Genomic DNA, 13,896 nt, shown 5'->3' on the forward strand with positions numbered 1-13,896 from the left:
GAGAATTGGCACTTGGAGCCGGTGGAGGGAGTGTATTCCCAGGAAGTGTGTGTAGAGTGCCGGTGAAAGTTGGGGAATAAAGAGTTGCTGTTTGAACCTACAAGGTTTTGTGGCGGCTCGGTTATTTTGTGCCCAGACAGACTGCGGCAGATGAAAACAAAAAACTTGTCCAACAAAAGTAAGAAAAAAAGAGATGCTCAGAACCCAACGCTGTCCCTGCCTATTCCTAAGCCTTCTGATATGTCTCTGTCCAATAAGTGCTCAGTGGCACTTTCCCACATGAGCTTAGAGCTTTTTTACAGAAACTATTACACAGAATCTGCAAAATGCTTTATATGCAACATACACCCTGCAAATACTTGTAGAATGGCTTTGACGATAAAGATGCACAAAAGAACATTAATTTTAAAATATGAGTAAATTATGCTCCTTAAAAGTCAAATTTTAAGCAAGTCATCAACTTCACGGCTAAGCACCACTCTTCACCAGAAGTGAAGGCCTCAGAGCAAGTCAAGATTGGGGACTTCATCAACCACACTTCCAAATGCTCAAGTGTCTACCTGGCAGCCTTCAAAATAACCACGAGCACCACGAGTCCCCAAATAGTGACACTCCGTGTGTGTGTGTGGGGGGGGTGGACTCCTAGCTAGCTGCACTTGGGAGAGTTAACTATGCTTATTAAAGGGGGAAATGGCTAGGCGTGGTGGCACATGCCTGTAATCTCAGTAACTCGGGAAGATAAAGCAGAGGGAGCACAAAGTCAAGGCCAGCTTCAGCAACTTAGTAAGATGTCATCTCAAAATAAAAAAATCAAAAGGTCTGGGATGTAGCTCAGTGGTAAAAGCAGCCCTTGGGTTCAATCCTCAGCACCACCCCCAGAAAGGGGAACGTGCAGGGGGGAAAGCATTGGAATAGAAGAATCCAAGAGAAGATTCTTTCATTCCAAAATTCAGGGCCTATGGATTAGCCCATTATGACCAGAACAACAGTGTGACCCACAATGAGCTAAGCAGTTCACATGATTTTCTAATTTAATTACCTTAACAAGCATAAGAAGTACTTTATTATACCCATTTTATAAAGAGACTGAGTTAAGGATTTTGCTGTATTATTAAGCTTTTTGTCAATATTACAAAATACTTGAGATAATTAACTCCAAGAGAAAAGGTTTCTTTTAGCTCTCACGGTTTTTTGAAGGTTCTAGTCTATGATCAGGTAGACCCACCACCTCGGGTAAGGGAGCCTGATGACCAGAGAAGGAAGTGGATGGCAGATTTTATGGACAGGAATCAAAAGAGAATGAAGGAGGAGCCACACAAGAGCCCTCTCATGGGCAGGGCCCCAGTGACCTACTTCTTTCCACTAGAGCCGAGCTCCTAAAGGGTTCACCCCCTGCCAAGAGTGCCACAAGGTGGCAACCAAATCTTCCACCCAAGGTCAAAACTACAGCCCTTGATCAAGGTCACAGAGGGAGTAAGTGAGCTGTGATTCAGAACCAAATCGGACAGACCCCAGTGCCCAAGCTGAAGCATAAAGAAAACAGATTCCTATAGCCACACACACCTCACTATTTGTTCCCATAAATAAGGCTGACTGCGTTTCTTACACACGTGAAGTATCCCTAATCTAAAAATCCAAAATCCTAAAAGCTCCAAAATCCAAAACTTTTTGAGTGTTGACATGAGCTCAAGTGGAAAATTCCACATCAGAGTCAAAATGCAAGTATGCCAAAAATAAGGTATGAAGTTACCTTCAGGCCACGTGTAATGAAAGGTTTACAAAAGATAAATGGATTCTATGTTTAGACTTAGGTCCCATCACCAGGATATCACATTATGTGTCTATGCAAATATTCCAAAATTCAAAAAAATCTGAAATCCAACACTTCCAGTTGCAAGCATTTTGGATTAGGAATAGCAACCTACATTTTGCTTTCTTTAAAAAAATAACACCTTAGGGGCTGGGATTGTGGCTCAGCGGTAGAGCGCTCGCCTAGCACAGGGGATCCGGGTTCGATCCTCAGCACCACATAAAAATAAAGGCATTGTGTTGTATCCATCTACACCTAAAAAAATAAATTAAAAAAAAAAATAACACTTAGCTGGATGCGATGGTACGTGCCTGTAATCCCAGCTATTGGGGAGGCTGAGGCAGGAAGATAGCAAGTTAGAGGTTAGGCGGGGCAATTTATCAAGACTGTCTCAAAATAAAAAAATAAATAAATAAAAAGAGCTGGAGATGAAGCTGAGAGGTAGAGTGCCCGGGGTTTAATCCCCAGTACTAAAAGATAAGAACAACAAGAAGAAAGCACACTTTATATTTAGGGCTCCACAGTGCAATCTCCCTCTCCCCCCATGTCCCCCACAGCACAAATGTGGCTGTCAACAGGGACAAGTCAGGGGCAGTACAATTGATCTGAGAGCTTATAAAAACAGGGTTCTTATCCTGAAATTGCAACTGCAGTGCATTTAACCAAGACTTAAGTCCCTGAAGCTTTTAATGTTTTGGAAAACCTCTTTTAGAGCCAAGAGGGCTTTGGGTGGCTGCCAACCCGGTGTGCCAGGCCTGTTAACGAGGAAGAACTGGTAGAGGGAACATTGAATTAGGCAGCTGGGAGGAGGAAGAGCAGGTGAATTCCCACTCCGGAAATCCAACTCTGCCTCAAATCTCTGCTAATTGATAAGAAAATAACAACTCCCTCCCCCTCATGACCCACAGTGCACAGCCGCGCTTTGACGCACATTATCACCATCGGTCCTCTAAAGGAGAGGGTTTACCATGATTTCACCCTTCAGGTCACAACCCAAGAGCAGTCATGAAACCAATCCATTGGGTGACACCAGCATCTTTTTAAAATGACATTAAACAGCAATCACAGTGTGTAGCATAGGTAGCAAGACTAAGCATTTAGGGGAAGCTTTATATCTGTTGTATTTATTTATATATACTGGACTATATTTTAAAATGTACAACTGTTCTTGCAGGAGTCACAGTAAAAATGTTTGCAAAACTGCTATAAACAACCAGCGTGGGAGGTGGTACTACTCCCACTGTAGATATGTGAAAACTGAGGCTCAAGGCAGTTAAGAGACTCGCCACGGGTCAAGCCAAGGCCGTATGGCCAGGGCCCCGACAGACGCCTGAGAGCACAGATGCGATGCTCTTCTCTATGCACCCCCACGTGAAGAGTCACAGATAGTGCTCAAGCTCTCTCCCTCCCCTAGGGCTCCATCCAGGACAAAGCCGAGAGGCCAAGTCTGCTTTCCCTTCCAACCCGTGACTGAGTGTGACCAATGGCAAAGAGCCGTGGGGATGACCTGATCCTCCTTCCTCTGCTACCTGCAGTCCCCCAAGTCCCTTCAGCAAAAACAGCGTGTGCTCAGGCCACATGACACCAGAGCAGGTGTTGTGAAGGGGAACATGTGGCACACCACTCGGGGCAGAGCAGCACCGTGCCTGGCTAAACATTCTCCACCATGCAAAGCTAATGTTGTTACCGCCTACAGCTTGGATCTGGAAGTACCCCAGAGACTCGTGTGTTACAGGCATGGTGGCCAGCCGGTGGTGCTTTGGGCAGGGGGTGGAACCTTCAGGAGGCAGGATCTACTGGAAGGAAGTTAGATCCCTGGGGCATGCCCTTGAAGGGGATATTGCAACCCCAGCCCCCTCTTATCTGACTTAGCTACCTGATTGCCCTGAGGTGAACAGGTTTCCTCCACCACATGCTCCTGCCATGACGTCCTGGGCCACCACAGGACCGAAGCAATGGGGCAAAGCAAGCATGGACCGAAACCCACGAAACTGAGAGCCAAAACAAACCTTTCCTCCTTTTAAGTTGACTATCACAGGTATTTTGTTATAGCCATGGAAACCTGACTAAAACATGACATTATAAATTTCTGTAGCCAAAGCGCAGCTCTAGATATAGGCCTTTTGGTAATACAGATTCCTAGGCTACCTTCTTGAGAATATCAACCCACATGTCTGGAGGGTCATACATATTCTTAAAGTGGTTTTTATCCACAGCCAGGCTGGAGAAATTCTATCACTTATCCGCCCTTTAATAACCTCTCTGGACCCCACATCACTCCCCACTCCATTCACAGGCAGAATTTTCTACCACCTCACCTGCATCCATTGCTCATCCCTCTGAAACCTGCATCCTCTCACCACACCAGATCAGCTCTTGTGCTTGACCTCTTAGACCAGGCAAGACATTCTTGGTCTCTCTCTACCTCTCTGGTCATCCTTTCTGTTTTCTTCACACACCCTCCTCTCCCTTAGCCCTTTGCATGCTGCTATTCCTCGGCCCTCCCTCAGCCACCTCCTCTTCCTGCCCTACACTCTAACTCCCATAAAAAACAGACACTGAGCACATATCAAAGTTAATATTTAACTCATTAATAAGGGACCCAATGCCAGGCGTGGGCATGGGTGTAATCCCAGTGGCAGGATTGCGAGTTCAAAGCCAGCCTCGGCAACTTAGCAAGGCCCTAATCAACTTAGTGAGACCCTGTCTCATATGTATAGTAAAAAAAAGAAAATATGGCTGGGGATTTAGCTCAGTTGGTAAAGCGCCTGCCTTGCATGCACAAGGCCATGGGCTCAATCCCTAGCACCACAAAAAAATAAAATAAAATAAAGGTATTGTGTCCATCTACAATTAGAAATATTTTTTTAAAAAAGCAAATATTATTTTATCACAAAATTGCTGTTTATCTATTTCATATATATATATATATATATATATATATATATATATATATATATATATCTGGGGATGTGACTCAGAGGTTAAGTGCCCCAAGGTTCAATCCCTGGTACAAAAAAAGACCCACTAAAATGACAAAGCTTGGTCAAAAGAAGATATAAGGGGGAAAAAAGCTTTTAAAAATACTTTTAAAAAGAGGATATAAGGAAGTAATACACATATAGCCAATGAGGGGAGGCGGGAAAGAATACTGAGTTAATATAGAAACCAAACTGGCTCTGTTCTTCAGGGCAATAACTGTTGGGTTTCTCTTCTCTATCAAACAGGAACCATTCACATCCTACTTAACCCTACAGTGTGTGGGTTCAAAAGAAAAACAAACATCACCCAGGGCACCAGATGGGCCTCAGGTGGGCTTCTTACACACTGCCCCAGTATTGCATTAAAAGGTTACAAAGTCATCTCTTATTTTCAAGTTTTAATCCTTTTTCTTTGCAGTGGAGTCTATGAAGTTGGGTGGAAAGAAGTTACATCTTAATTTTCACCAACCTCTGACTGAAATCCAGCTTTTATTATGAATGTATTTATGAATGTTTGAATGCTTTCTGCATGTTTGAAGTAGGTGGCACATTACAGTGGCAATTACCAGCAGTGTCTGACTTTGCCACCAACAGAAATCACCTTTTCTAATCACGTCCCAATTGGTGCAGATATCCTGAAATACTGTTCATGTACATCGGTGCTTAAAATTACAGAAGATACCTACACTGAAATTAGATCTTCTTGTCTGATTCATCAATTAAAAAAAGCAAATATTGCCAGGCACAGTGGTGCATGCCAGTAATCCCAGTGACCTAGGAGTCAGAGGCAGGAGGATGGCGAGTTCAAAGCCAGCCAGCCTCAGCGAAAAGCGAGGTTCTAAGCGACTCAGTGAGACCCTGTCTCTAAATAAAATACAAAATAGGGCTGGGGATGTGGCTCAGTGGTTAAGTGCCCCTGAGTTCAATTGCTGGTACTGGTCTCCCCCCAAAAAGCAAGTATTATTTGATCACAAAGTTGCTATCATATTATTCAATATGTATTCTATTTCAACAGAACTGTTTCCTTTGTAAGTCTATATGTTCTGATTTATACATTTAAAAGCTATTCTAAGAGAGGGCCCATAAGTTCTCAGAGAAGGCTGTCCTGAAGCCCGGCATCAGGCAAGGGATCCCTGATACACATTTTCTTACTACCTTACACTTTCTTTCCAGCACCTACTGTGTGAATGAAATCATTAATCAGTGGCTCTCCCACTAAGCCACTGGGAAGAGGGACAGTATCAATCTTATTTATCATTATTTCCTCAATACCTTAGTGTGGGGACTGGCTCACAGATTCACAGGAAACATGCATTTGGAAAAGAAGTATCTGTTGAATGGGCACACCTGTGACACACACTGGATGTCAAGGCTGGTCCACAGGACTCTGATGTGGGGCACACATAATACTCTGGCCAGAACATAGCGAAATGAGGCCCCTGACAACAGCAAACCCACTGGCCCCTGGGCACTCTCACCTACTTGGCTCTAGCCCCGCCCACAAATGGGCTCAGATGCTGGGTCACCTGGGTGCTTGAACCCCACTTGTAACTCTCCATCTGGATCTTCCATAGCACCTTCCAACAGGGACTAAAGGATCTGCTCACTCATTCATGACACCAAGGAGCTGGAGGAATTGCAGGATTCTTTGGTGGGAATGGATACTCCCCCCACTGCCCTGGCAAGCTATAATGAGTTAGAAACTGCACATACAACTGGGACCTCAGTGTGACTTTGAGGAATAAAAAGACACAAAAAGGCTATTCTAACATCATGCCATCTGAGTGTCATTAACCCCCCACTGCATGATTGCAAAGCTAACAGTGAGAAGCGCTCACAGACTGGTATGTAGCATAGGGAGGTCAGAGGGGACAGCAACTAGAGCTACTGGGGAGGATGAAGCCAGTCCATGTCTATCTGGCTGCCCCTCCTGCACTGCAGCCGTCAGGAGCTAACCAACAAATTGCAGGGACACTCCAGGAAAACAGCTGCCAGCAAGGCTACTTAAACATTCAAGTGAGCCACTGTGTGTCCCAGCCTATTCCTCTACGCCTTCACCTTCAAGGCCACACACACCTCCAATCTTGTCAAATGATGTCTTACTTCCGACCTCTGTTCAACCCTCTCTGGGGTCAGAGGACTTAACCAGCTCACCGCACCAAGTTAACAGAGGACACAACACTACATTGACGAGAAATATGTAGAAATGCCTTGTAAACTCTAAGGTAAGGCCCTCTACAAATGTAACAGGTTTTACAAAATTCTGGACAGCACAGCAAACAGGCAGCCAGAGGCTCCAGCACATGCTGCAGAATGGATCGGCCCACCAGCGGTGAGCGCTGCTGCTCCTTCCCTCTCCCACTGGGGCCTGAGATGCAGGGAGGGTGGGTAGCACATCAAGTGGGGAGACTCAGACAGTGTGAAAGAACTTAAGCCTTCATTATACGTAATGCGTGTTTCCGGCCTGTTGTCACTTAGCTTCAAAACCTACCACAAGCACTAAGCAAGACAAGAAAGCCCACAGAGCAGACCACAAAGCCAGGGTGAAACCCTCCAGGGACTGATGAGGTTAGCATCTCTGTTCTCAAGAGAGCATCCACTTTCAGGAGGAAGCAGAGAAAAAACACAGTGCACTTAAATCCTTAGCCCCTCTGCATATGACACCAAGTGTCTCTACAGGGGCCAGGGGAGAGGGAGCAAGGCAAGTCAAGAGCAGGCCCAAGGGCCTCAGTAGAGCAACCCAGCACCACAGGACCCCCTATATGGCATCAATGTCACACCCCCACCCTGGCCTGCCATTGCCCACCAACCCCTCTTCACTGATCTTCCATCACTTTGTATTTAACAGCCTGCAATGGCTGCAGAGGCTCCACTGGCCAGGCAATTTCCCACACCAAGCACTGTGCTGCGAACCTGTGTTATTTCTGATCCTTTCAACTCTGCAAGATGGATATTATTATCACCACTTACCAACAAGAAAAGTGAGGCAGGGCCCAAGGCCACAGAGCTCCCGAGCTAGGTCTAGCTGGCTAAAAGCCCGTTCTTTCCACCACGTCACACTTGACTCTATCTTGTGGATAACAGGGAGAAAAGCAAGAGGATGAAAGTGTATTCTGGAAAAGTAACCCAGCCTCTCCCCTCCAACCCAACCCAACCCAGCACGAGGCCTGATTGATGTTGTTATTAAAAGGGCGGCTTTGATCACATCTCTTCATCACCTACAGAATCCAGTCCCCCGGGCTTTGCCGGGCATTTAAGCTTCTTTATGACCCATCGCCAGATTCAAAGCCTGGCCTCTCCCTCCTTGGGTCTCAGTCTTGGAGGCTTCCTTCCCTGCCTGCCTCATTCATTCTTTCACACACACACACACACACACACACACACACACACACCCCTGCGCACCAGGGCTAGGCTAGGTGCTAGGAACATGTCAGCCAGACAGGAGGATCCACACTCTGGTCACAGGGCTGGGAGTCTGCCTTTCTCATGAGGCCAGCTCCCAACTCATTATTTCATGCAGCCTTCTCTGGTCACTCAGTGCCCACTGCCTGGCCCTGTACCAAATCCCCAGCAGTCGGTACTTGTCACGCGGATGGCACTCAGCCACAGCTCCACCTGATGCACAGGCTCTGTTTTAAGACTTCCTCCTTAATGTGTTTATTTCTGTGGGAAAAGTGCACTCCAGGTTCCAAACAGCATTATAAATGGCAATAAGGTCCCCAGGCCAGCCCACAAAAGCCTATTAAATATATAATGGTCCCAGAGAAGTACAGAACCTGAGTGAGTGTACCTTAAAAGCTCTGCAGGAGAGAACGGGGCAAACATCTGTCTCCCCTACCTCCACCCACTGTTCCCTAGGGTCTGAGCTTCGAGTCACCATCAGGAGCAAAGCAGGGGAGCAGGCGGAAGATGGGGGACTGAGAGGACAGGAGTGGGAAGAAGCCAATTTACAATGTAGCAGGTCTGGCTCTACTCCAGCTCTGCCCTTGCTAAGTGGGTGGCTGTGAATCTCATCCCTCTGGGAGCCTCATCATTCCCTCATAAAATATGAGGGCTGGGGTGGGTATAGCTCAGTGATGGAGCACTTGCCCAGCATTGGCAAGGCCCTGGTTTCCATCCCCAGCACTGGAAAATGAAACAAAACAAAATAAAAGGGTTGAATGAGAGCAGTTCTCAGACTTTTGAATCTCAGGCTATATTTTATATATATATATATATATATATATATATATATATATATATATATATATCCTCAGTACTAGGGATAGAACGCAGGGGTACCACATCCCCAGCTGTTTAGTTTTGAAACAAAGTCTCAGTAGGTTGCTAAGACTGGCCTCAAACTTGCAATCCTCCTGTTTCAGCCTTCTAAGTAACTGGGATTACAGGTATGCATCACCAAGCCTAGCTTAAAATATATTTTTAAATTAAAATATGCATCATACACACCTGAAAATAAATGTTACTAAGGACTTTTTAAAAGGAAATCACGATATGCTATCAGCAGTTTCATTTTTCAAAAAAAAAAAAAACAACACTAGAAACACCCCACCAAAATAGGGACATCAAGTCAGAAAAAAATAGCAGACAAGTTTTTTAACTTAAAATATTTGGATTCGGAGAAAAAAAATACCAGCAAGAACATTCACTCTAGTTATTTGTCCAATTTGTCTGTGGATCAGTGAAAACTTGATCATAGCACAGCTGCTGTCATTGGCTTGATGTCCGAGAACCACTGAATTACGGAGGGTGCTCCAGCCCTGACAGGACACCTCTCCATCCTGTGGACTGGACAGAGACTGGATTGCAATCCACAGGCACGCTTCCAGGAAAGGGAGGAACAGGGCTGATGTCACTCACAGGGCTCCATGGGACAGCACAGCCTCCACCACAGGAGCTCCCAAGGGCAGAGATACATGACCTGGGAGCTCTGGGGCTAACTTGTCTCAGGTGTTGACAGTGCCACTCTCAACTCCAGTATGTTTCTGGGAGGTTAAAGGAAGATCTCCAAGGAGAGCTTTTTATAAAATCTTTAACTTATCTGATTATAAACTAATACATATTCACAGGGAAAATATATGAAAAGTAGAAGCAAAGAAGTAAGTGAAAGTCATCCACCACTCCACCTTCCAGAATAATAACTGCTAACATTTGGAGCACAGCTAATTCTTCACACACGGAACATCAGCCACCTTGGGATCCGGTTTTATATCCTGCTTTTCCGGTAATTACACTTGGGCATTTTTCCACAAGTTTAGATACTCTTCATCAACAGCTTAACACATTTTAACAATAATCAATACATTTATTTATAAGCACTGCAATGGGCTGAATGTTTGTAGCCCCTCAAAATTCACACTGAAATCCTGACCCCTACTGTGACAGTATTAGGAGGTGGGGCCTTGGGAAGGTGATTAGGCTGTGAGGGTAGAGCCCTCATCAGGGAGATCAGTGCTCTTGGAAAAGGGACCCAAGAGAGCTCACCAGTCTTCTTTGTGTCGCGTAAGGATGCAAACAAAAGTCAGCAGTCTGCAGCCAGGAAGACCACCCCTAACCCTGAACCCAACCATGCTGGCACCCTGGTCTCAGACTCCCAGCCTCTAGAATCGTGAGAAATAGATTTCTACTATTTATAAACCACTCAGGCTATGGTATATTTGTTATGGTGGCCCAAAATGACAAAGACAAATGCCACTTTCCATAGTATGAACAGGGTCAGAAGTACATACCTGTACTAGCTGTTGTTGAGCATTTAAGTCACTTCCATATTTTTGCTATAATGTGGTGGGTGTACATCCCTGAACACAAATCCCTGCAGACTCCTTTATACAGTAGTCCCCCTTGTCCAAGGGGGATAGTCCCATGACCCCCATGGATGTCTGAAACCACAGATAGTACCAAACCTTACTTACCTATTCTGTTTTTCCTTTGAGCACATACCTATAATAAAATTTAATTTACAAATTAAGCACAGTAAGAGAGTAACAGCATTAACTAATTATAATATAACATTTACAACTATACTGTGATAAAAGTTATGTGAATCTAGTCTCTCACTCAAAATAATGTACTGTACTCTCCCTTCTTGTTGACTGCAGGTAACTGAAACTGCAGGAAGTGAATCCAAGGATGGGAGGAGACCACTGTTCTTCTTTATATTCCTTGGGTCTCAGCCCAGTGTTGTGCACATATCAGTCCTCAGCAAATACCGAATGAACAAAGAAACACAATCTGCTCCCAGGGACTCAGGAAACCCTTATCTGATCCACTAGCATTCAAATTTACAGAGGCCCAGCCCAGTGTCCAGTAGTCACTCACCACTGTCCCTATAGATTCCCTCCAACTTGTACCTGCTAAGCCAACTCTTGTTTTAGGGAAAAGAAAAGATATACATTGTTTGCTCAGGACTCCCAGCTTCTAGTGCTCTCACAAACCTTCCTACTCTTCCACATGGCCCAGAGGAGGACACTGCAGGCCTCCACTGTCTAGCTAACTACAGCACCCACTCCCTACAGATGCTGCTCAGCCCACCATCATGACAGACTGACCTCCCTCTAAATTAATATATGCCTCCCATTCAATGGTAGCTACCAGCAGTTAGTTAGGGTATTAGTACCTGCTCTTCTCTTTTTTACTCACAGGACTAACACCCAGCCCAGCCTAGGACAACACCAGAGGGCAGGCACCATGTATATTTTGTTCCCTACCCAAAATCCAACCCTATGCCAAGCAATGTGGTTGACAAATAAAAATAAATGTTTGCTGAATGAAACTTCGGATTCCCAAGCTCTCCATTTTCACAAGAAGAGAAAAAGGGAAGATGGCAGAACCCCCTGAAAGAATCTTAGGGCAAAGACCTGATGGATGTCAGGGAGGAGATGGCCCCATCCTCTGCTCAGTCCTGCCTGGCTTGGAGACCTCCAGGGAACTGATGGCAGAGATATGCAACACACCCAGATGCAGTGAAGAGACAGTGAAGAGCCTCACTCCAGCCTGGTTCTATTCTGAAAGGAGAATGGAGACCTCACAGCGGAGTTTTCTTCCCCACCGTCTTCGGACAATCAGAAAATGCTGGACCACTCGTCACTGGTGATCCCAGACAGACAAGTTATTGGAAGATGGAAATGTTTAAGCCAACAGTTTTTCTTCTCCCATTTCCCACTATCCTTGCCACACCCAAAAAGGAAAAAAAAAAAACTGCAAAATCTGGGTTCCAGGAGCTGGAGATTCCCTGGAACTTCAGGACAAAAGGGAGCCAGGATGGTACTAACATGAGAGAGATAAGAAGTTCTGGAAAAGTTGTGGAAGGCCACTCATCCCATCACACACCCACAGCAACACCAAGAGCCAAACCCAGGTCCTCAGCTGGCCCGGCACACCCATTCCAACCTCTCCCAGGGACGCCCAGAGGACCCCTTATTAGAGCAGATTCCTCTCGCCCTTCCCAGCACCCTGACCCACCCATCCTCTATTCCTGTGTGATTTTTGCAGTTTCCTTCTCTGACTTGTCATCCCACCCTCCCAACAACCTTGTATGTATATATATATATATATATATATATATATATATATATATATATATATATATATGTGCGGGGGGGGGGGGAGCGGCGGGGGGGCGGTGTCTTGACTGTCCCCGTCTCATGGGTTAGAAACTAAGATACTTTAAGTGACCTGCCACTCCACGCTACAGCTAGAAAGTACTGCTGGAGCCAACATCGGAGAGATGTCGGAGAACTCCCCGCGGGTGGCGACTCCACCCAGACCGGTGGGGCCGAACCTGGTGGCTAGCCGCAGTTTCCTAGCCCTTTGGGGTCGAAACCAAGAACAAGGGTGGCTCTAAAACAAGGTTTCCTGTGTGCAAGTGGAAAGCACCCTCAACCCACGCGGCACTCACACAGGTGCAGAGCCGGAGTCTGGGGCGAGGGGCATCCCCCGGCCCACCAGAGTCCCGCCCTAGCTGGGGGCGACCCCTGACCTGCGCCCTAGCAAAGTTATGCCGTGTAGCAGGCACCTCGCTACAGCCTAGCGCTCCAGGGCTGCCGCTGGCCCCGGTGCCAGCGAGCGCTCGGAGGGGACGGAACCCGGACAACTCGCTCTCTCCGGCGCGGCCACTGGGTGCCCGCCTGCCTGCCACGCACGCCCCGACCCGGGTGCCCGGAGGCAGCTCCCGCGCGCCCCGGGAAGGGCCGGGAGCTGAGAACGCGGACTGGCCAGCCCGGCTAGCCCGGCGCACGTGTCGGCCCGGCCCCCCGCTCGCACCCTCGCCCCGCAGCCTTACCCAGATCGCCAGCAGCAGCCCCCACGCCGGCCTGGCCCGTGCCATCCCCGCCGCTACCTGCCGCCGCCTCCTGTCTCCACTCTGGCTTCCACGCCCGCCCGCTAGCTCCGCCGCCGCCAAGAGCCAAGAGCCACCGCCACTTCCCAACCACTCCCCGCCTCCCAGTTCCCGGTGCCACGTCTGCCAAAGCATGCGCACCAGGCTGGGAGGGGTGGCCGGGAGAAGGGCTTGCTGGGACATGTAGTTTGCGACCTCTCAGAGCATTCAGGCGAGTGGACTTTCCGGAGCCAGGTAGTAGCTTGAAGTGAATGCGAAAAAGGAAGGACTTACGGGAAGCAATTAGTATAGGGGGGGGGGGGTCTTTCTTCCTATTTTAAAGATTAGGAATCAGCCCAGAGAATTTAAGGCATTTGATCCAGATCACACAGCTTATAAATGGCAAAGTCCAGTGCTTCTTGGGGAGGATAGAAAAAGCCCTCATCCCTGCCTCCCAGGCTCCCACCTATCGTTTCTTTTTCCCTCAGAAAAACTTTATCGAGCTGTTGGAAAACGGTTTGATCCACACTCTTTATATATACACTCAAAAGAATTGAAGACTGGCATTCAAACAAACGCTTGTACATCAGTGTTCATAAGAGCACTTTTTACAATAGCCAAAAGGTAGAAACAATCCAAATGTCCTCAAGGGACAAATGGATAAACAAAATGTGGTATATTGATACATTGGAAAATTGTTCACTCATTAAAAGGAATGAAGAATGAATACATGCTACCATGTAGACAAATCTCAAAAACATTATGCTAATAAAAAGCCAGAAACAAAA

General features: G+C 46.7%; 1 protein-coding gene across 1 annotated transcript in view; it reads right to left on the reverse strand.

The window, feature by feature from the left end:
- The window catches only part of Pdia5 (protein disulfide isomerase family A member 5), a 90,106-nt gene extending 76,756 nt beyond the window's left edge, over positions 1-13,350 (reverse strand). Inside the window, exon 1 of the mRNA XM_027936098.2 lies at positions 13,073-13,350. Coding sequence (XP_027791899.2) covers positions 13,073-13,312 — 240 coding nt within the window. The 5' untranslated portion in view covers positions 13,313-13,350. The remainder of the gene's footprint in view (positions 1-13,072) is intronic.
- Between the last annotated feature and the right edge of the window lie 546 nt (positions 13,351-13,896).

Source organism: Marmota flaviventris, chromosome 8, assembly GCF_047511675.1.
Source record: "Marmota flaviventris isolate mMarFla1 chromosome 8, mMarFla1.hap1, whole genome shotgun sequence".
NCBI lineage: Eukaryota > Metazoa > Chordata > Mammalia > Rodentia > Sciuridae > Marmota > Marmota flaviventris.